The sequence below is a fragment of the Epargyreus clarus genome, unplaced genomic scaffold (genome assembly GCF_041222505.1).
Source record: "Epargyreus clarus isolate Ecla_fem2 unplaced genomic scaffold, WU_Ecla_fem_2.2 ptg000023l, whole genome shotgun sequence".
NCBI classification, from domain to species: Eukaryota; Metazoa; Arthropoda; class Insecta; order Lepidoptera; family Hesperiidae; genus Epargyreus; species Epargyreus clarus.
Window position 1 is genome coordinate 14,179,364 of NW_027332230.1, and position 24,739 is coordinate 14,204,102.

Genomic DNA, 24,739 nt, shown 5'->3' on the forward strand with positions numbered 1-24,739 from the left:
ACTCTGTACCCACGAAATCCGACCAGGAATTTCATACTCTACTATGCTTACGTTTCGTACGATACGAACCGTACGAAAAGTTTATTTGACACATACAAAAGTATTTGACAAATACGAAATATTGATTTTTACAGTTTCATCAGATCGGATTCTAAACTTCTATAACGCAAGTACAGAATAGACCTTCTGAGTTGATAATATAGATATTTATAACGATGGATCTCACGATTGGATTATCACTCAAAAAAACATAAATAAATTTAATTTACATCCACACTCATCCATTGGCGTCGAAATATTTATTTTAACCATATTGTAAGTACCTATACTTAATGCCTTACACTTATCCGGTTATAACTAATTAAAAGCATATTGGCGCGTGTTTCAGCGATCCTAAGAAACATCGATACGAATTGTCATAAGTATAAAAATAGTTCTTATCACATACATCTAAGATCTATAGTCACTATTCCTACGCTCCAATATATAAGCGAACGTATAACACAATATTATTTATGATAACAAGTTACATTCTAATGGTTATAGTAACAGAATGTCACATACATAGAGGATACAACCAAACAGGTTCGTATTAGCTGGTAATCATTATTAGTAACACCTAATTTAAGTAACACAATTATTCTGTAAAAATAGCGTATTGTCGTTACCAGAAATTGTCATAATTATCATAATGATAGAAAGTAGAAAATCAAGGACAGATGTGTCTATAAGTTCCCTCCCAAAATTACCAACTTTGGTTGGTAATACGTTCGCTTACAATAAATTTAAGCTTTGTAGCCAGCTTACTCGTTACGCCCACATTATTTCTCAATAAAGTCGTTTACATTTTACAATCATATCCACACCTTTAAGCTATTTAATTTGCATAAACCGCTGGGATGCGTTCAGTGCCTATATTCTTGTTGCAGGCTTTAATGCCATTTTAAACCTTTCCAGCCCATGATTTAGTCTCGATCGACCAAGACTTTAATGCACGGAACGCAGTTCATCAAACGGGGCATACAATCCACTAGACATTTCCTCGTTGTTAAAAGTTAAGATCAAATCATGGTATTGGAACATGAGGAAATATAAAACTAATAATTTAAAGGCGTGGATTTTTACTTCTGTCGATCTCTTTGCTCCACATTTCCGATCGTGTTCCGCAGAACTAAAGAGCGATATTGTTAACGCGCTGACTACGTAAACGCCGAAAATTGCGGCCTCGTAAATATTAAAATAATTCAGCTTTTTATATAATATAGGAGTAGCAGACGAGCATGCAGGCCACCTGATGGTAAATAGTACTGTCCATGGGCGGACATCTGTAATCAACCCCAGGTAGGATTAGATATTCCTTCCTAAGATCGGCCACAGATGCGCCGCTACCCCTGAGGACTTAGCTGGACCGCCTCGGAAAAGTATGTCTGCAAAGTATGTCTTCGTTTGCTCGGGGGGCGGTTATAAGCTTAACACCCTCTCCGTGTCTTCTCAGCCTGAACGAAGCTCGGTCGATTGTCGCCAGCTCACACCGAGCTGCTGGAGTCGCCGGGGAAGTGCATGAGGTTGTCGCCGCTGCAGCTGGGCGTGGGCGAGGACGGCGCGTCCAGCGACGCGCGCGACGCCGAGCTGAAGCTGCTCGAGCTCAGCTCCTCCGGCTCCGCCTCGAACCGACCGCTCGTTATGGCTACAAACAACCGTACATTTTAATACTCCTCATACCTAGTAGAATCTTGATGCATGGGATATAGAAAAGATTCTTTTCTTTCAAGTATATTTTGTAGGTGTTATATGTGTATATGTGATTATACATACTTGACATACAAACATACTTTTAATGATACCTTCCTTGATGGATTCAACTTGTCTTTTTCGTGTTGTGGACAAAAAACAGACTATTTAGCATTGAGTCCGCCTTTTGTCCCACAACTTTGTTTTGGTGCATGAAGTACAAATAAATAAGATTTAAAGTACATAATAATATGAATAACTTCATTAGATGTGTACAATTTACATAAGTGTACCAACACGTTTCCTTTAGCGCGTGAAGACTGTGAATAATGTCTTGTGGGACCTAACCGGGGATTTAACCGAAATCCTCGCATGGCAGATTGGTATTGTTACTAGTGCCGTGCGACTATGAAATGCAATATGTTGTATATTGACCCATTTATGTTATAATAACAATCATAAAAGTTGTCGTCGCTGCCCACAGGCATAAACCATGTAGATTTCATAAAATACTAAAATAAAATTGCGGTAAACGCTGGGTATCCCACTTGCTATTTGGGATCAGCAAGAAAATACTTGAATTAAATGAAAAAATATAAAATACACACAGAAAATATAAATAAAAACACGTTATTGGTTTTTGAATTCTCATTTTTATTGTTACTATGTGAATTTAAACACTCCATTATATTAACAAAACGGTACAGATGTACAAGGCAGCCAAAATCTACATTTTTAAACACACCAAAATAATGCCTAAATCGCGATTAGATAAACGCCTAAATTTTATCTTACTTATTTAGTATACAGACTTCATCTCTAAAAATTTTAAATTCCTAATATGGAGCGAAAACAGCATTACGAGTACATTTAAATTTCCATTTATTGCGAAAATCTGAATTATTTTGTGCATTTTATTCTCAAATTTTTTAACAATATTCCTAAGTTTAGCTGCCAACAGCTTACACATAAAAAGTCGAAAAGATCAATGTATTATATTTTAATATTGAATTGCAACTAATATTCATTATTGAATTACTCAATGTGCACTGAGAAACTGAAACTCTTTAGCGCTAATGTTTCTGAATATTTAGAACCATTTAGTATTGAAACATGAAATACAAACCGACGGTCCCTACGTATAAAGCGACATGTCGAAAACGCAGGTTTACAGGAGAGCGTAATTAAGGTTCAAACCACTCTAGAAATAATTTTCTATACAATTCTAAGAATATTTTTTTTATAATGTTGCTATAGCTTTCGAAAGTTTGTACTAGTATTTTTAAATATTGTTTTTTTTTTTATATTTACTAGAAAAACTGACAGATGACTGTTTCTACGTGAAAACGCAAATAAAAGCATGCCAGACAAGTCTGAGATACAACTTTATACGTAGGAAACATGAAAACGGTATTGATATCTTATAATAAATGATAACGGTATATAAAAAAAAATTGCAATTTTTGACATGTCGCTTTATACGTAGGGACTGTCGAAACATGTAATAGGTGTTGAGCGTTGATTAACAAATACGATCTTAAATATAAGGAACATAAACATCGTAATTTAAATTTCAAAAAAATATATTCATATATAGAAATATGATCATTAATAACATATGATGCAATTATAACAATTGAAATGTATTTTTATTTAATCAACGCTACAATTTAAATATTGATTACTATATTAAAAAAATACAACAGTATACCAACGGTAATCCAGCCCATGTCTTATTCGGCGACCCCTGTAATCCGGCCAGCCAAATAATCATCAATGCATGATTTAAGAGAGTACAACTGGTTAGGACTGCGTTATATTTAGATTATTCTGATTACAAGGTGCTGGGAGCATTGGAAGTTCAATTATATTCCAATAAATTCGTCGATTCGTCAACGCCGCCAGACAATTGCCAGATTACCTCGGGTCTACTGTATCAGCATTGACTTAGCGAGAAATGGACGTTGGGTGTTATATTATAAATTCACGAAAGTCTAAGAAAAATATAGATCATAATATGAGGTTGCGCAAGCAACTTGATTTGATATCTGCTATAGAAGTTATTGCATATTGTATACTGAATATTTTACACGGAACGTCATTATTAATATTTCGTAGGTTGTTCCATTGACAATGTCATTGTAATACTTTTAATTCGGACGTTTTTGAACACAAACCCGAAGTCCATTAATTCGTAGGTCAATGAATTATTATTAATCACATATTTGCTTGAAATAAATTGATAACGCCGTAGCGTCTGCGCGCCCTTTACGACTTTTAGAAATACGAGTTACATTTTCGTTAGTACCCCCAAAACATAATAATATGACGTTTTAAACATAATAATATGCTTCAGTTCGGTACACAATTGTGACGTCACATGTAACCACATAATGACGCCTCGTTCGTTATGTATTCTACACGGTCTAGAAGAACCAGTGAGAAATATTTCAAATTTTACTAACTATTCTACAATTATTGCCTTATCTACATGTCGGTTTTAATAATCTATATTACATTATGAATTATTATAATATCACCGGCGACATTAATGAGTATAAGCTGTACATTTTTCGTCTCATACTTTATTGTTATCAAACAATGTTATTGATTTTTGATACAACCCAAAGTAATAATAATACATAAAATTCTCATCGGTGATTAAAACTACACATTTAAAAGCAACAATCTCATTTATTACACTTAGCATCGATATTAAAATCCATAAACGACGTAGCCAAATAGACTACTAATGCATACTACTTTTTGACATATCAGTTAAATAGATCTTATATCAGGCCATTGCAATAAAATTTGACTCATTACATGATGTTTATGTGAACCAAAGTCAATTTAAAGTACAATATGATTAGAAGCAATCAATGTGCAGTCCTGTTGTTATACTTTATATAAATTAATTACCTATTGGCAGTCTATTCCATTACTTCGTTTATATTTAAAACATAAAAATTGAACTAAAACAGAATTGACAAATCATGTATGATGCCCCGTGCGATCCACATCATCATTCAATGTTCTGTGACTATACCTAATATCAATATTTCATATATTATGCATAGATAAAAAAATATTATGTCCTGTAATACAAATAAAAATGCTACGACCCACCTTGAGGCAAAGGGCAAAAATACAACACCATTAGCAAATAAACTAAATCAATATTTCTCTAACCAATTTTATATTTTAGTAACCATTCAGTGCAGTATGCGCGTGAGTTCTTGCCTATTATAAATAACCGATGTAATAGAAATAAGATTTTATTAATAATAATAATAATTATTATTAGTTTAACAGATAAATTATAAAGTTATATTAGAAAAAAAACATCAAAACACTTAATATCAATAGAAGTTAAATAAACATTTAAAAAATTTCAGGTCCACAGTAGCAAAAATCAGGTCACTATCTTCATCGTTCCCCATTTTATTAGTCAATAATTAATAAATGGCCTAAAGGGACTCACAAACGGGCTAGATTTATGACAATTTGAGTTAAAAGCACCAAGCAATAATTTCAATAATAATCGATGATAATGAAGTCGTAATTCCATGCAGCAGGTAGCTACAACGCGTATTGTTTAAATTGTAATGTTTAACACAATAATATGCAAGTGAGTATTACTGAGCTAAAGCTCTGAGAAAGATTTTCAATAACATTCAAATTTTATAGGCCTCCTACAAACCTTATATCGATTTAATATTAGTAACATGATTTATTCGAAAATCGTCTAAACTAACAACAGCGAATCAAAAGAGCTGTGTTGTGATGTGGATCAAGATCTCGCGCGCATAGAGCAGATATTTTTCTATAAGCACCCGACGACTAAAGGCAGACAAAAAATTCGACTCCTGCGTTTTTACACTGTGTTTACGCGTTACGTTCTTACGAATGCGTACACGTAAGTACCAATGATCTCCTCACGTTTAATCATCATGTTATTACTGTATTCTTTATTCTGCCAATTCTATGTCCACTTAGATGATAATTAGCACAAAAGCATGCTATGACGAAACCGCCATATTCACAAGACAGCACGTGTTTTATGCACCCATAAATTGCCGATAAGTATAGTAATAAAATTTCCACCAAAAGATTCTTGACAAAAAATAATACAAAAATAAATATTTGTCATGATCCAACACATTAAAACTAAATATACAGAATAAAATAGAAAACACATTAATAAATAATACTTTTTAAAAAATAAATTATATTTGTACATATAGACAGCAGTTGATCATTAATGGTATTATATACCGGTGACTTAGTCGAAGGTGTAATTTGGGTCATCGCGAAATAGCACATAATACTGACGTATTGCTGAATATTCACAAAATATCATTAAATAATACAAAAATATAAGAACTTCTTAAAATCAAACCGAATGTACAAGTTTTTATGTACGTGTATATAATAATTTAAATAAATATCGTTATGTACAAGACATCATCATGGCGTGTCGCTATTGCAGTAGTATGAACAGACAGCCACAATTTGTAAATAAATAATTTACTTTTGGTTACTATTATTCGTTTAGAACGTGTCTATATCACAATTGTCACTTGCAAAGTAACTTGAATCATGCATAAATTCAAGTTTAGATTTTAGAGAGGAATACGATTAATACATAGGTTAGATTATTCTTAGTGGATACTGAAAGTTTACGAGATTCCGAAGCTTAACAACTTAAAAAGCGAAACGTGAATCAATGGTAAAGCGGAGGTAATGAATATTGTACTGGCCTCGATGTTGCGGTAGCGCGGATACTGACGACGGGCACACAGTGTCGTTTAGGTACGCTTACTACTAAATTGTCTAAATAAATTACAAAAAATAAGTACTAAAAGTTTAATAAAATACAATAAAACTGGATTCCCTATAAGGACGTTCGATTCGCTAATATGCATAATTCTATACACACAACATAATACGAACTTTGCTTTCGACCTCACAAGAAATCCGTTTAAAACATTTTTTGTCATTTTCCTACATTTTTTATATTTTTATTTTCATTTTATCGATATGACGATGTTATAATATAGCTAAACCTTGAAAATATTTATATAGCTACCTAAAAGAAGAAGCCTTGCGAACCACATTATAAGTTAAAAAAAGCTATGAGTAATTATTTTTTTTATATTTTATCTGTGCATCATTTTTATTTGCGAGTTGCAAACAATAGCTGCAAATGTTACATTAAAATAACTTTATTCGATTTACCGAAAAACGTAGCCTGTATGTATTCAAAGAACTCAAAATATCTGAACGCATTATTACTTCTTTTTCTTGCGTGATTTCTTTGACTTCGATGCTTGCTTAGAAGGTAAAGCAGTATTAGTGGCACCAATATTTTTCTTGTCCTCCTTGTCGCTATCTGCGGACAGAACCGGCGATGCAGCATCGTCATCCGAAGATTTTTCCATTATTTCAGTTTCCTTATTTTCATCATCAAGTTTCACATCCTGACTTGTAATTTTGTCAGTTTCGACGACACTAAATCCTTTTTCTCGCTTCGAGGGCACTTTTTCAATATCAATCAAGTTGAATGTACTGGATTCGATAACCTTACTTGTGGTTTCTTTGATGGACGAAAGTATATCATCGATATTAATTTTACATATTGGACTGGTCACTTTAGGATCGTTCATGTCTAGAAGACTATCTCTCATGACCTCAAGTTTAAAGTCGTCCAGCCCGAAGTCAAGCGGTTCGAGCGGCGGCAAATCATGAAGCACCGAATGATGTTCGTCAACAAAGTTCAATTCCGAAGGCGCATCACATTCCGCTACCATAATGTCAGTTCGCTTGCATAATTCCATCAACTTTTCTTGCAAAGAAACTTTACACGATTTCGGTTGTTCTTCTGAACAAGCTGCTACGGTAGGTTCGTCTTTATCGATAACTTCAATCGTTTTCTCGACATCTTCGACTTTTTTCACATTCTTAGAAGCTGCAATAGAACTCCACGACTTAACGGGTTTATCAGCAACAACTTCCTTTTCTGGATTCTTTTTTTCGGGCTGCGGTGACTTTCTATGAGGTTTAGTAGCTCTAGTTATTTGAATTTCTGGAAAATCATCATCGGTCGTGTTTATAACATACACTTCCTTTTTCTCAATATCACTTACCTTTTCACACTTTCGGGAGTCACTATTTGGGGAAGGTGATTTGCTCTTATGCTTAGGCGATTCCTTTACTCCGAGAGATGAGCTGGGAGTACAACCCGATGACTGACTGTACTCACTTCTTGATTTATTTTTACCTGAATCCAAGTCAGTTGATTTATTCGTTTTAATTTCACGACGATTGTCGGAATTTACAGTAAAATTTTGTTCGGATAATGTGGCACAGTCATCGGCACCGCCTGCGCTGTCCCTTTTCTTAACTGTTTTCAATTTTACTGTCGAAGTATCTTGTTCTCTTTGGCATACGGTATCTGTAGACTTGACATCACAATCACCTTCTGTTTCAGGAGTATGACTTTTAGATGAACGTGACCTTTTGGTTTTTGAGGAGTACGAAATAGTAGGCTCAATATCTTCAAAAGGAGTAGAAATGGACACCAAATCACCACTAGGGGGCTGTTGTTTTTCCTCGATATTATGTATTTCTACAAAGCTGTCATCGTCAGCTTTAGCTTGCAGTTCGTCTTGTGATTTTTTAGATTTACGACTCTTCTTAGTTTTAAGCTTAGAATCATCAATTTTATCACTAGAAGTTAGAGACAGTTTTTCATTTTGTGGAGTCGCCGATTTTGGGTCAGGGTCGTTTAAGAGCAAGTCCCAGGCTTGTTCCTCAGTTTTAATTTCACTTTCACATTTATTAGAAGCCTTCGTATCAGGGTGCTGGTTACTGGATGACAACTGCTGTGAACGCACGATCGTTTCAGCCTTTTTATTTTTTGTTTCGTTCCCTTGATCCTTTGCCGTCTGCAACTTAGTTTCCTCCGATGCAACTTTGGGCAGATCATCATCTCCAAGTTTTATTCCACTAGTCGAGAAACTTCCATCCTTAACGCTAACGTCACCGGCGGCCCTATCGCTAGCCGACTTCACGGTGGGAGATTTCTTAACCCTAGGTCGACTCGCCGGCTGAATATCATCCGACGGCCGATCACATTTTGGCAGTGTGGCGGGTTCACTATCGCACGCCGCCCCGGCCCGCGCCGAGGCCCAGTCGCACCTCTCTCGCTCGCGTTCATCCCTCTCACACACGAGATCCTCACTTATACTAATATTTTTCTTAACATCTACGTCGATCTTATCTAAATTAACGGGCGCGACTCCGAGCCCGCACTCGAGCCCGAGCGGGGGCGGCGGGCCGAGCGGGGAGTCGTCGTCGAAGGATATCGGCAGCACCGGGCCGGCGTCGTCGTCGTCGTCGTCGAGCGGCCAGTCGGCGGCGGCGAGCGCGGCGGCCATGACGGCGGGGATGACGACGTCGGTGGTGAGCGGGCGCGCGCGGGCGGGCGGCTGCGCGGGCGCGGCGGGCGCGGCGGGCGGCGCGCGCTCGGCGGGGATGGTGGTGGTGCGCGGCAGCGGGCGCACCACGAGCGCGGCGTGCGGCGGCGGCGCGGGCGCGCGCACCACGGGCCGGAAGGTGGCCTCGTCGGCGTTGGAGCGCGTGTGGCGGTCGGGGTCGCGCGGCGCGGGCGCGGCGCGGCCGGCGGGCGGCGCCACCACGGTGCCCAGCGGGTCCACGGCGCGCTCCACCGTGCGCCGCGCGGGCCCGTCCCGCTCGCGCGGCCACCCTACGCGAAACCGAAGGCAACCACGTTAGTTTCGTTAGCTCCGGAGATGATCGGAAGGAAGCACGCGAGAAAGGAGGGCCGAGAGGTTCCGGGCGCCATGGATGCCTTTGGCTTCGGTACGGGGCCGTTTGCGAGTTCGCGGGTACCTTGTTTGGCGTTCGTGCATCGAGGCACGCGGCCGGCCCTTCGCCGTCGATGTCGGCAGTGCGGTCTTGCCACCCCCTTCGCTCGCGAGCTTCATTCTTGTGCACTTCGCGCGTTCGCAGTGAACGTTCGCAACCGACTTCACTCAAATCGCACATTCTTGCACTCAACTTAAGAAAAATCGCGAGACGATATAAAAAATAGGGTTATAAAGCAAAAATATTCCTTTTAAACTTAACTCAACCTTTTAAATTACACACTTAGACTTAGTTGTCGTCTTCATCATTAAAATAAATTCCGCAAACATTCGCAATATTTTGAAGACCCCACAATTAAAAGATTGTCATGGAAACTCTCTCAATTAAAAATGTTAAAGGTTCTTATGAAAATAAAATTTTATATTTGTTTATTGTGTTTAAGAATTAAGAATTACTTAAAGTATAAAAGTGTATAATTTAAGTAGACAAGTCAAAAGAAGTGTATCTATTATCATTTTTAGGTAATTATTACAATCAAAATTACCATTCAAAATAATAAACATTTATTATTGAGTGCATTCAAAGCTCATTCTGTTCTCCAATTGAGTGAAATGAGGACCTTATGTCTTCTTCGCATCCGTTTTGTTTTTTTTCATCAACGGATTTATTATCAATTTTTAGCAGGATTCTTGTTACAGATGACTAGAGCTAGTAACCGCTTAAAGTCAGGTGGGTTTCATGCCCATTTGCTAAGTAAGCAATTCCTTACGGAGAAATGGATATTATAGAAAAAATGTGTGTATGTGTGTATGTGTGTCCGTGTGTCAACATGTGTGTGTGCGCTCGCGTGGAATTGTATATTATAGAAAAAATAGGATGTATGTATGTGCGTGTCAATATGTGTGTGTGCGCTCGCGTGTACTGGAGATTATAGAAAGGAATGTGTGTATGTATGTGCGTGTCAACACCCATGTGTGCGCTCGTGTACTGACCGTGGTCCTCCTTCATGGCCTCGGCGAGGTCCTCGCGCAGCTGCACGTCGCACACGGACGCCGCGCGCCCGCCCTCCGCCAGCAGCGACTTGCGCCGGAAACTGTCCGACGGGGAGTGCTCCAGGGAACCTGGAATGCAAACGGAAGGATTTGTTTAGAACAATATAACTTATAATGGTTATATGTCTAAGATTTCATGAAAACATTTGGTATTTGTGTGTTATCATAATTACTGTGTTGAAATGTCGAAGAGTATAGATTTTTATAATATTTTCACAGCGATTCCTTTTTTTTTAAATTTTCATATTTGGTCACTACTTTGGTCAACGTCCATGGGCGATAGTGATTACCACTTAATACAAACCTGCATAGTTATTTTTTAACTCCAAATAAATAAAAAATACTCACTGGCAGAACCGGAATCAATAAGTACGGGCACTATGGGCCGCACGCCCGGCATGTTGACAGGCGTGGAGCGAGCTGCCCCAGTCGCTTCCACTTCTACGGTTTCTGCTTCCGACAGCGACGAGTTAGACCTGAAAGTTATAATACCAACCCAAAATTTATAAATTGTACACAAACAATGTTATATGGATATTATATAGTGTAATATTAGGGGCCTAAAAGAGTGTATGATCAATTGAATTTGAAATAATCACCGCAACATATTAATATTACATTATATTACCTATCATAAATCAGTAACTAACCCTGAGTAGGGGCGCCCTATCTGAATCTGAGGTCGCTTAAATTTGTTATTCTTGATGATAAAGTTACAATGCCCACTTACTTCTACAAATATTAGTAGTGACCAAATATGAAAATTTTAAATTATATTTAAAAACTAAACAAAAATTAGATGCTATCTAATTTCAAATTTTGCTATGATACATGAGACGATTTTACCACATAACATAACATAACATATAAACATTGTAAAGTTTTACATTTCAACTGTTCCATGTGTCTCTCCGAATTCAAAGACCTTGACTTTTTTTTTAATTCATGTGGACATATGGATGAATACGTCTTCTACTTTGCTACCGACGACAACAAGCTCTTACCCGGTGCAGTTGTAAGTTTTGAAGACAAACTGCGGCCCCATCCAGAGGCGGCGGTGCGGCCCGGCGTGCGTCACGATCTCCACCTGCGACAGCCAGCGCTCCTCCTCGCTCATGCACATGTCCGCGCACCGCTGGAATACATACGGAACAAAATTTACAAACACAATGTAAAAACTAAGATTTTTGTCGTGAACAATTAATTAAATGTTACAACAATCAAAATTACTTGCGTCCATATTTGATAGGCAACCATAATAGTTTATTTTTGAGTTTTGACTTAAATTTTCTTTGACTTATAGAACACCAAATCACCGTCACGCGAAATATTGATCCTAACACATTTAAAAAACTATTGCTTTGCTGAGACTTCCCACAAGTCATCCGGATCCAGATATTGCCACTAGTATTTCTGAACTTTGATATGGAAGTTTTTTCAGTATCTTATTTATATACAAGCTCTAACCGCATAACCCCAGGCTCTTCAGGCATGATCACCTTTTTTTTTGTGTACCCTATGCCGGGGGAGCGACACGGGTTATGTGAGATTCTTACAGCACTAAAACCCCCCCGGTGGCCGTCCTCGGCGCTGCGTAGAGGACTCCGGGATCTCCAAAGGAACGCAACCGGAGTCCTCTCAGCGCGTTGCCCCGTCGGGTTCAGCCCAGGTGAGCATTTTGACGCTCGCCACTCCATCTGGTGTGCACGATGGTATGCCACCACACATACCGCCGTCCTACCCGGGGTCGCTGACCGAGCGATTCGAGCTCCCACTCTTGCCGCCCGCAACCCCGGAAGCCCCCTTTGAGTCGCCTCTTACGACCGGCAGGGGATACCGTAGCCCTATTCTAGTCCCGGGACTACAGGGACATCAGGCATGATCACCTACCCTAGTAGGAAATTTCCCTTCAAAACTAAGTCTTCCTTTAGAATATTTTTTTTGTAAGCAACGTACCCGGCAACTAAGCGGCTGTAGCAGCGGGTTTGAAGGCGGTAGCGGCGCCAGCAGGTCCGCGGCGGCGGGCGGGCGCTGCAGCGGCCACTGCGCCACCGCCTCCACTTCCAACTCGATCGGCGAGTCGTCGCAGATCTTCTCCTTTGGCACATCTGAAAATTAAGTCATGTATAGTTTAGTGACGTCACTTTGGACCATGATTAATGAAGCAAGTATAATCCGGGTAAAACTGCTAGTCCGCTCTGAATACAGAAATGAATCACGTCACCATAGCAAATTGTATGACTACACCAGCTCGCAACAACTTCAAAGGGATTAGCAGTTTGGCGCGAACTATACTATTATAATTTTAAATCATACTTAAGATATATTGTATATTTACAAGGCTAAATATTTACAAAAGGCAATAATAGTAAAAACCCCGTAAATTGGATTGAAATTGGACCTTTCAGGCAGGGGTCTATGTTTTGAATCTCAGGCATGTATGTACCTTTAAAAAAAATGAACATTTTATTTTAACTGAGAAACTGGTTTAAGTCGATCACTAATATTAACGCTTTTTCTACACTCACAGCCCCACACTAAGATTCCTTGTATCGTGGGTGCTATGGACACACAAACACAAATACACAAACACCCAGACCTAGAAACGAAGACCTAAATTCATCATTTAGACATCTGTCTGACCGGGGATCGCACCCGGGACCCTGTGCGCGTCTGACAGTATGGTGATCGGGGGTCGCGAGCCGTCTTTGATTCTCAAATTAATTATCACTTGTTTTCACAGTAACAATAAAATGCTATGTAAACAGACAAGTAACATGATATATTATTATTCGTATTTTTCACTAAAACAAACACAAAATATCTCACTCCTAGCCGGTCGCGGGTGCAGCACGAGGTGCAGCAGCTCGCCGCCGGCCGCCATGAGGTACAGCGCGACCGCCGCGCGCGCGCCCGCCGCGCCCGCGCCGAAGCACGCGCGCGCCAGCAGCGGCGCCGCGTTGCTGTCCTCCGATAGCGACGACAGGCGCTGGCGACCTGGAAAATAGAGAAACACATGTCGTTAGTTTTCTATTCACATAAGATAATGATATCTTGTTAAATAGTAAACGCCAAATTCCAAATAAATATAGTCGTAGGTATATCGAATGATTTTCATAATTTGTTCATTAAAAACGTTTATAAAATTGTAATAGCCCCTCACCCTCTCACATCCGAAAATCGAACTCTGAACCATACATACCCACTTCAACTATTAACTATTAATATCATACCATTAAAATGAACGTACATGACATATATTCTTCAAATTAATTTATTTTTGTTATTAATAATATATTTTAAATAACGAAAATTTGTATTCAGATTTACAAACAAAAACGGACGGACAAATTATATAACCAGATGTAAACTAACAAGAACTGAAATTAGTACATAACATAAACATAATGTGCAAGTGTGTTACCGGAGCTGGTGCGCGTGATGGTGTGCGTGGGCAGGTTGTGCGTGGGCCGCAGCTGCGCCAGCGGCGCCGCCGTGCACGGCAGCGGGAACGGCGGCAGGCGCGGGTTCGGGAACCACCCCTCCACTACCTGCAATGTTAATATGCCTTTGTTTTATTGAATTTGTAACCTGAAGTTACTCTCATAAATTATTCGAATTGGCACTACTTTGAAAACGTAACACAAATGCGTTGAATGCTCCAACTCGCGAGATAGCGTTTGAAAATTTTATATCGATGTATGTTTATAATACACACATATTTGTAGAGGCATTAAATTAAATAACTTTTGTAATTTTGCATATTATGATTTTTTTATATTCTATTCACTAATGTTTAATTTTTTATTTTAAATTGTAGATTTTAAAAAAAAGCTATACATATATTTCCGAAAAAAATATCCCTGTACACTATTTCAGTACAGTTATACAGTATTACATAAATAATAACACTATTTTTATCATACCACAACAACGTTGTGACAACAATGTTGTAACAAATAATGACTTGAATTTAAAAATACATATTTAAAAAAATAACAGATCATTTCGTAATACGTACTGCAATTTATTTATTTATTTATTTATTTATTTATTTATTAATAGAATCGCCAACATACTGTACACTTATACATTAAATATAAAACAAACTCAAGTAGGTATAAATCTAAGTGCCAGGACAATTATAGGCGACGACAACATGCAAATTAACAAATGTCAATTATATAAAAGCTATGAATAAAAAATACAAATATTATTAAATTACATAACAAACATAATATTGTGAAGAAAAATAATAATAAAAGATGTTATTGAATAAATTGTCATTTCAAAAATAATCAAGAATTTTAAAAATATTGCAATTAGATTGAATTGAATTAATTAATAATAAAAAAATGCATGGTGTAATAATTTATAAAACAAAATCTCAATAGTAATCACTTAACAATACATACCGGCGAGTGCGCGTGCGCGTGCGTGTGTCCGTGCGCGTGCGCGTGTATGGGCAGGCCGGCGGAGCGGTGGAAGCGCGACAGGCGGTTGACGACGCGCGGCTGCGTGTGCGTGCGCACGCCGCACGCGCCGCCGTACGGGCTCAGCGCGAACACGTGCGTCGTGCCGCGCAGCGTCGACACCGCCGCCCAGCGCGAGTCGCCCGACACCGCTATGTCCTGCACACATGTTGCTATTTACAACATACAATTATTTTACGTGTTTTCGGGCATTTTTATGCTGAATATGCAAATCCACCTGAGGCCCGTGCCAGACATAGCACAAACATTTGAATACATATTCGAACATATGTTTGAACACAGTTAAGCACAGGCATTGGAGTATTTGTTCAAAGCTTGCTTCAAATATTTGCACTTTGACATTTGGTGTCAGAAACCACTATAATTTAATATCATCAAACTTACCTGCACTTTAGCCGTAGTGTCACCCCTGTGCAGAATATAAAGATGGTGCACAGACGCAAGGTTCGGGCCACAGGGGTGGGGGTTGATCCTGAATACGTGGAAATCGTGCCCCCGCCTGTCCGCCGTGATCAGCAACATGCCGCTGGGATCGAACTTAAGCGCGATGATGGCTTCAGAGTGCGCGATAAAATGAGCCACCACAGGGTCGCATGGCTCTTCGCAATCCTGCCCGTCTTCCTCGTCAATACCTTGCTGTAATAATATAAACCACATACAAAATGTCCGTCATTTTAAATTATAATACCAGTTTTTTCTTTCAAAGTGCAACATAATAATGTACCTTAATATAAAATGTACATGTACATATGTATGATTTAAAGTGGACATACTAAAAACTTTGTTAATTTTATTAATTGTGATTAACATTTTTATGCATTTTAGCTTGTACACAAGATAATATAAAATTAAATGAAATAACCGATTACGACCATCGAAAAGATGTTAGGCCATTAATAGCGCACTCGTATTGAATTTCAACGATCCTGTGTCACTAATAGCCGGTGGACACCAGTGACATAATAAACACTATAATTGCTAGTACGATATCTTTTTTTATAATATAAGTGTAAGTGGCTTCTCCTCGGAACTCCTCGGAAAAGTATGTTTTTACTTACCACACTCTTCAAACCAGAACACAGCAGCGCTTCAGACTGCTGTTGTAAGACAGAAATAGGTGTGGCGTTGGTGCCGCCGGAGTCGAACCACAAAGAGTTCTACCAACTTCGCACCAGCATTACATAGTGACCACCAATTACCTCAATATCGAGCACGGTGACGAGCCCCGCGTGCTGCTGGTCGGCGTGCGGCGGCGACGGCGACTGCGAGGCGGCGCGGCCCGCGAGGCTGTGCGCCACGCTCTCGCCCAGCCCGCGCAGCCCCTTGCTCAGCGACTTGGCCGCGTGCAACACGCTCGCCGTGTAGCTGCTCACGCCTTCGCCTGTACCAAACGTACATTGGTTGGATACACGCGAACAATTCCAACGCGCTCACGAATACAGACGAATAATCTTCTAAATATTTACCGAATACACCCAAGAACATATGGTATTCGTATCTAATCGTTTTTCATATTATACATTCACATTCGAATTTGCTCGTACTCGTCTAACAACCTATATTGAACAGTACAACTTTTGTGTTAAAGGACACAACAGCAACAGAACATTTTTTGAAAAGTGTTAAGTAATTCTAAATTTGAATATTGGATAATAAGAACTGTTATAACAATTTCTTTTATATCACACCCAAAAACCTAAGTGAAGTTAATAACAGCCGCTATCCAAGTTTAATAACTTAGACTACTAGACATTATATCTGTGGCAAAAAATCTACAACAATATTATGTCTAACGACCTTGTGGTTAAATTGTAAAAATATTTAATCTTCACATTCATTCTTAATATATGAACTTATTATGGAGGATAATGCAATAAAATATTGCACAACAATTACAATCTAATGTAACCTTCTTTTCCATACTAAGTTCAGCCTTGGGAAGCCTAATATTTTATTATTATTCCTCTATACGTGACAAATCTATTCCACAATTATTATCATGTATGTAGTATTGATGTGTATATATTATGTAGTAAAATTTTGAAGCTGGCATGATTATGCGCATAATTTTAGATAATTCAACTTTAACACACGCACCACCTTAAAATACATTTTGATACTATCTTTAAAGTATATCCTGTAAGACCAACTACATATATTATACTACATATGTAAAGATTCATGTCCTAGGGTGAGACGTTTTTTTACGCAAAAGCGTTTCTGCAGGGAAAAGTTTGCTTATCTCGAATTGCAAATGGTAAAATTCTTTGCCATTCGATTGTGTAGGCATCAAAACTATGTCTGCCTTATGACAACAGTATTAAGTGCTGTATTTTATTGTCTGAACGATATAATACTCAGTAGACATGCTCAGTACGAGACGGTAATCTTTAAAAGTGTATTATCAACCTCAAGTACTCAATACAACAATCCTATTTACATTTTATAACTGATAGCCATGGACAATTTAGTGCATCAAAATCATTAAATAAAAAATAAAGATCCGGTTGAATGCATCTGAACCCGTAGCTGACTCTAAAATAAACATTCCATTATAGCAAAAACACCCACCATCGCAGGTGAACCAGATGTGGTCTCATAAAAACGCACCATTGTTTTGAATAAAAGAATTTAATGAATAGCACTTACGACACGTTCATAGGCGAAGCACGAAGGTGATTCAATTAGCGCATACGATACACTGCATTGTTTGAAACCGGCGCAAAACAATACAACGCAATGAATTTGCGTCGTGCGTAAGGTCAATAGTGCAGTCATCGACTCTATCAAAAGATAAACTTTTCTATATAATAGATGTGGCAAAGAAGCATAAAGGAACTACCCGATGATATGTTAGTACTGCTACCCTTTGACATCTTTAAGAGATTCAACCCAAATGGCGTTGACGTCCTACCTGATGAGCACAGATTCTTTGCCACCTCTGAGAACTAAGTTAGAAGCCTTGTTTCTTCTTTACCATTTTAAAGGTGTATACCTTGAACACAGTAGGGTTTAACATTGCCGATATAAGACTGAAATAGGCGTGGCGATAATGATTTCGGTATCAAACCAGTGATTGATAGATTCTTAAATACAGAGATATAATTGATAAATCCATAGCGGGTAGTACCCACTATTACGAAGATTAAAGTATATCCAATTCGTAACATAATAACAAAACAGATTTATCACTAAGTTGCAAATTAAAAAGTTAATTTGAGATACATACCAGATTCCCAGAAATAAATGCATTATATCCGTGTTGTGAAGTACTCTTTTTTGCGTGTACAAGTGAAATAAGAATACTGCGTGTTATTGTATTTAAATACAGGCATACTCGCGCGACTCCGCTTCGATATTGTTATTTACTTTTATGGGGGAATCTTAAATATTTTATTTTACCTATCTTATTTTCCAAGTTCATTGTTATTTAATAGATTCCATGATTAGCTTTACACAGAGTTTAAGAGTTACTATATCGTGCATTTTAGAACATGATTATAAAAGTGGCAGTTATTTTGAATTAACGCCCAACTCAATTTCATTTTGTGTAGTTATAATAAAGGAGCATAAAACGGACGTTTATTAGGGATTTACAAACAGACGCTTCAATTTTATTCTTATAGATTGAATACAAACCAGTTTTCCCAGGCGGAGGCGCTGGCGACGCAACGAACTTGAACTTGTTGGAGCAAAACGAGAACGAACCAGTTGCAGCGAACACCAGTAACACCAGTATTGGCCTACTTTACATGTTTCATTGTTTGTTTTATTTAATTGTTTACTCAGAGTCGCTTTATTTTACACGAAATAGCTATGTATGGTTACGATTTTTATTTTTGTAAGTAGGTATATGGTAATATATGTATCGATTATTTTTTGTCATTTTCATTTTTATTATTTGCATTTATAAACCACGATAAAAATGGGATGACCCTACAATATGAAAATTTAGGCGTGTTGCAAAATGCAGTAACCTTTTTAAATTTTGCGCCAAAATATACCCCTTAAGCTGACTCATTATATTTAGATTATGAGTTATAGACACATAGATAACGGGTAAGCCACATGCTTTAAAGTATTGAATAAATATTTGAAGAGGTCACTAATTAGAAATAAAAGAATGCACTTAGCATAAGTACCTACAATGAATTCATGAACGGATATGCAAGCAAAAAATATCTTTACCTTGTAAGTATTAAGTAAACACCTTTGCTATTAATAAAGCGATAATATAAGTTGAAGCAGGCGTCGCTTATCAGTAAGTGATTTATACTTCTTCGTTTCTTAAGAAAATAAAGATGTTTTCTACTACTTATAGACCTAACCTACGATTTTCTACATCGTGGATTTGATGGACACCCACAAAGTCACCACCCAAAAAAAACTAAATTCATAATTTGAACGCCTGACTCATTCTGCGTGTTAGAATAGCAATGTTACCATTGCAATACGTAGATCATAAAAATAAAAAGTTTGGAAAATCCAAAAGTGCACGACTCATAATGCTCATTTAATTATGAAATATAAAAAATAAATAAAACTTAAGTCGTTCAAAATTAATTGCCGAAAAAACAGCTGTAGTAGGAAGAAGGTACTGCACAAGCGCCCCTGGTGGAATAAATGTACATAATATCTATAGATATACAGTCTTGTAGTTTTCGTTTTTTATTAATTGCAATTAAACGACACTGAATTAATTAATCATTCGCATTCAGTGACCTACAATCGTCGATTAGAATTTAAAAAAAAAAAATTAACTCAAATGATGGATTTTTTCACAAGTTACAGTGTTTTCAGGTTTCACACATGACGGACAGGAAATATGCTTCGCATCATGAGTCGTGCAATATTACCTTCACATCCCCCACTGCTGCGCTTCGATGGATTCAACTTCTTATCGGCATACGCCAGCCATCGGTCCCCTAGAGCGATGGGGTTGATCGGGGCGCTGCCGCCCAGCGGGCACGGGCACGGGTAGCACGTGGTCACCGCCAGCCGGTCCTCCAGGGTGCCGGCGTCGAACACGGCGAAACGCTCGGAGAAGGAAACCACCACTGAACGCTTGTTCGCCAAAACGTCCAATATTGGGTTCTTGAATTTAATGCTCTTAACCTATAGCAAAATATTTAATTAATTAATGTGAACGAATATACAATTTTAAGTTTTTTATGTTATATAAAACATGTTTCTCGGTCCATCTGTATTTTTGTGTGATTATGTTATGTTCTCGTTTTTTTATCTAGTTAGGTTTAAGTATACCTTTCATTGTGTCCTTTGTAAACTAAAATTACCGTTGACTATTTTAGTTCAAGTTGGAAGACAAATCGCGCTTCGGCTGTGGTAATTCATAGTAGCATTTAGTGTAACAACTAGATAAAATTTACCCTGTCTTAGAAGTACTAGCAATAAGTAATCCACGCAAGCGAGCACAGTTATCTACATATAATTTACAAATAGAATAACAATGTTTTTTTTTTCACATTACACAGTCATACATTGTACCTAATATGTAAATTCGGGTTGCCAATGAATATTAATTATATTATGAAATAGTACTTCTTTACTATATGTAATGCTATTAGTAACATAGTAACATACTCTGATATAATATTGTTTTTATATTGATAATTGATAATTTATTATCTCTATCAAATAAAATGTAATACATAAAAAATACTTTTTTAAGTTATTAAGATTTAATTCAATAAATTAAATAAAACCTATTATTTGGTCAGAAGGGTTTTCTTGATAATCCACTGAGATTATCCACCAATCAACAATACCAAGGTTGGTATTCTGGATCGAAGCTTATGCTGGACAATCTAACTTATATGTCGAAGGTAAGCCTGGGCTGTTATACAGTTGATTACAGATGTTCCTGGATGGAACTGGCCAATTACTGTCAAAAAAAAAGTATTTTGTAAAACAACTTACCTGCTCTCCACCTCTGATGGATATGAAACTGAGCGAGCAGAAAGCCGGCCCAGGGCTTGCGGAGTCACACAAGGCTATTAGGGGCCTTTTCGACGCGAAGCAGTCGCCGTGCTGCGGAGTTGGCAGTATACGGAGCACCCTGACTGTGCCTTGCCGCCAGGAGAGCACCTCCTGAGCTTCACCGTTGGGCGGGATCAGCCACACTTGCACTCCCGACCCATACCCCAGGATGAGCAGGAGGGGAGATACATCGTTCTCGCCGTCTCCCTCGGGCGTCGGCTCGTTTATGTCAGCTGTTTCGAACCTGCGCAAAGAAACCATATTCAGTCAATTTAAATGACTTGTAATTTATAAACAATGACGATAATAATGATAACTGTTTTTATACCAATATTTCGACCTCTTTGCATGGGTCGCACCAATTATTATCAATTGTTGCAGGTACATTTTTAATAACCACAATGCAGTAAATAAAGCAAAGGAAGGCTTGTGTACTCAACTTTACTTTTGTGTAATCTACTGTACCTTTACATATCTACTATAACTTTACGTATGTTACCGTACATATAATATCCACATACCTCGCCCACTGGATGACGTCCTTGGGGTCGACGGCGGAGGAGGAGGAGAGTGTGACGTCGTTAATGAAGCCAGAGACCGCGTCGATGATGCTGCGGTCGCTGGGCGGCTGCGACGGCACCGTGAGCGGCCCGCCGGAGCGCGCGTGTCGCGGAGACTCCGCTGACATACTGGCTGATTAGCGCCTGACATAACACACACTTTATCATTATGATGAGTGATTATGGTCTACACTGTTGGGTTTAGTAGTATAAAGTTCCCAACACAAGAGCAAAGAAATATAGATAAATATAAAATAGATACATACTTATAACACCTAATTAATGTTAATTTAATGTTAGGGTAATAATTTTTACTTCTCTTAAATGTTCAATTTGATATTGCATAATAATAATTGCACTAAATCATAAAAACAGTAATAATCACATTTTTTGTAGGTATATATTTTTTTCTGATTCTATCATTGGCTGTAAATATTTCTTCCAATAATTATGAGGATTGTAAATTACATTCACAATTTAATATAATACATTAATATATGCTTACAATGATCACTTATATGTTAGGACAATATTTTCACGAAGTCTTAATACATGCTTTGAATCCTCCTCTTTTGAATATTACTATTTATGATATTATTCACACCATTACCTAGATAAGTTAATGGACTAAATGTATGTTTGTATTACTGTTTATACATACATCTATCTTATTATCAAATCATATTACAATTGATTTAACAAGCAACCCATCCTGTCTAAGTAAGCTAATAAAACACCTGTTTCTTTGTATCACCACAAAGCTTAAAAATACTACAGGATAACACACTGTGAAAATACTATAGTAGTAAGTAGTAGTAGTAATACCGAAAAAACTGAATGTTTGACTAGAAATCAGAACACATAAGAATCCAGAATATAAATTTACTTTTATCATAAAGTACAATGTTACTTTTTAATAATTGCAGTACATGAAACAATATTTTTAAAAATAACTCATTTATGCAATATGTGTTCAATTATTATGTTGCGAAGGTGAAATAATCAAAGACATGTATTACATAGTAACACACAATATTAATATCAGGAATTTGGCAAAGATCAAGCACATACATTTTAAAACAATATGCCACCTTGGAAATGGCTTAGGTAAATTATTTCATGAAATAGAAATTATGGTCTCCACAAAGTGTTTATAAAAATGAAAAATGTCCCAAATATGAATGTGGTGAAATATGCATCAGGTACTCCCAATTTTATGGAGTGCCCTGAAGTAGAATATGGCAGAAAGGATATTGTAATCAAATTTGTACCAAATGACTCATTTAATCAAGCTTCAGTTTGTTTTACTATGCTATTTAAGAAAATCACTTTTTTCTAAAGTACTAAAATATATTTTTTCTTACAATATACTCATCGAAATATCTGGGCATATTTTATAAATCCACATCTTTTCATTCAACTTGCTAAAAATATGTACGGATATAAAAAATATATTACACTTAATAACATAATAACAAGAAAATAGTGTCGTTTTTTAACAAAGACATTTGTAAAATAAGTACTAAAACACAATAAAAAAAAATAAAAACAAGAAAGAAAGTTTTTAATTGCTACTTATAAGTTATAACTGACAAACTTAATCAGGATGTCATATTTCTTTAATTAGTTATTTATTAAATGTTTTTTTAAACATAAACAACTGTTATCAGAAAGTGATAAGTTCAGTTTTATCAACATGTTTACATTTCTATAATAGACAAAACATGAAACACATAATAAAACTTCTGTTTATGATCAGCTGAAATTTACAGAAAACCTTGAAGCTTGAAGAGAATATTCATTTACAGAATATAGTGAAATAATCAATTATTAAATATGCATACTCAATTATCCTCATACACAGCCTCTCTTGAATCATATGCATATATGCTGTTTCAAAGTATAAATTAAATATTGTTATCATTGCCAACCCATGATTTTCCCACTGGTGGGCAAGGGTCTTAAGGGGTAAAATAAGTAGGGATCCATAACTTACACTGCAAATCTGTATTAGTTATTGTTTGAAAAACAAAAATACCTGTAGAACATTTTATGTGGCTTTTGAAGTTTCTAAATATATTGATAGATTAAAACATATTGATAATCTGAATAACAAGGATTTTCTACTCTACTACTTATATTTTTGTTTTATCTTACAACAGATGTTTACAATTGAAATCGAAAAGATCAATAAGCATTGTTCTTTATTATATAATTCCAAAACAAAACACTCTCTATTGTTATTGATTACATAATTTCGAAAAATAAACAAAAGCCACTCACATCTAATCAATATTCAGTTTTGATTCGATCGCGGAATTAACAAGGCGTCATTGCAACCAAATGGCAGTGCATTAATAATACGTAGGTGTAGTTGTGGTGTGAGTGACTATTATTATATTTGTTAGCGCTCAGCCTAAGGGACCGAGGACAAAGGAAATCGATGCAAAGAACTGAAACCTTTCCACGAAACTATCGACCCAGCATCGTACATCACAAGTACACAATTTAAATAGAAAATCAATAGACTCACCTGACGTACAAAAATAATTCTCATTTTAATTCCATTTTTAAAATATTACAAGTAATTGCGTCGTTTTACTGGCAGTCGAAAACAATGACGTCACAACAATAACTAAAAAACACAACAGCACTCACTCGAACACTTGACCTGATTAAATTACTTTAACGCGCATAAATAAATTAATCGAGAATAAAATTATAATTAAAAATATAAAACAACAACATACAACAGATGTTTTGAATGACAATGGTCTGACACTCACTTGGTCTTATAAAGTGTATGTGTGAGGTGAGACAGAAAACGAAATATATAAACGTTACGAACACAAAAGAAGTTTTGTATATGTGGTAGTAAACCTGTATATAAAAATTACACACTGATTTCAACAGACAAACATCAGCTGTCTAGTGGCAACTATTACCAGGTGTAAAAATTAATTTTTTAGTTAACTACAATTTTCATTTAAAATTTAATTATCAAGCAAAAAGA

General features: G+C 37.1%; 1 protein-coding gene across 1 annotated transcript; it reads right to left on the reverse strand.

Moving 5' to 3' along the window:
- Positions 1–2,361: 2,361 nt before the first annotated feature.
- LOC140751530 (uncharacterized) lies at positions 2,362–24,616 on the reverse strand. Its single transcript, XM_073085425.1, has 14 exons — positions 24,260–24,616; positions 21,688–21,870; positions 21,107–21,410; positions 20,026–20,284; positions 16,369–16,550; positions 15,554–15,805; positions 15,092–15,307; positions 14,101–14,227; positions 13,506–13,673; positions 12,633–12,784; positions 11,681–11,811; positions 11,025–11,152; positions 10,617–10,745; positions 2,362–9,502 (listed from the first exon to the last, which is right to left on the reverse strand). Exons 2-14 carry the CDS (start codon positions 21,852–21,854, stop codon positions 7,026–7,028), a joined length of 4,692 nt encoding a protein of 1,563 aa, XP_072941526.1. The 5' UTR covers positions 21,855–21,870; positions 24,260–24,616; the 3' UTR covers positions 2,362–7,025.
- Between the last annotated feature and the right edge of the window lie 123 nt (positions 24,617–24,739).

Excerpts from the sequence above, each read along its gene's own strand:
- LOC140751530 (XM_073085425.1), bottom strand. The coding sequence starts at position 21,854 with ATGTCAGCGGAGTCTCCGCGACACGCGCGCTCCGGCGGGCCGCTCACG. Across the intron at positions 15,308-15,553 it reads ACACTACGGCTAAAGTGCAG|GACATAGCGGTGTCGGGCGA; the intron begins GTAAGTTTGATG and ends ACATGTGTGCAG. Across the intron at positions 9,503-10,616 it reads GGCCATGAAGGAGGACCACG|GGTGGCCGCGCGAGCGGGAC; the intron begins GTCAGTACACGA and ends GGTTTCGCGTAG.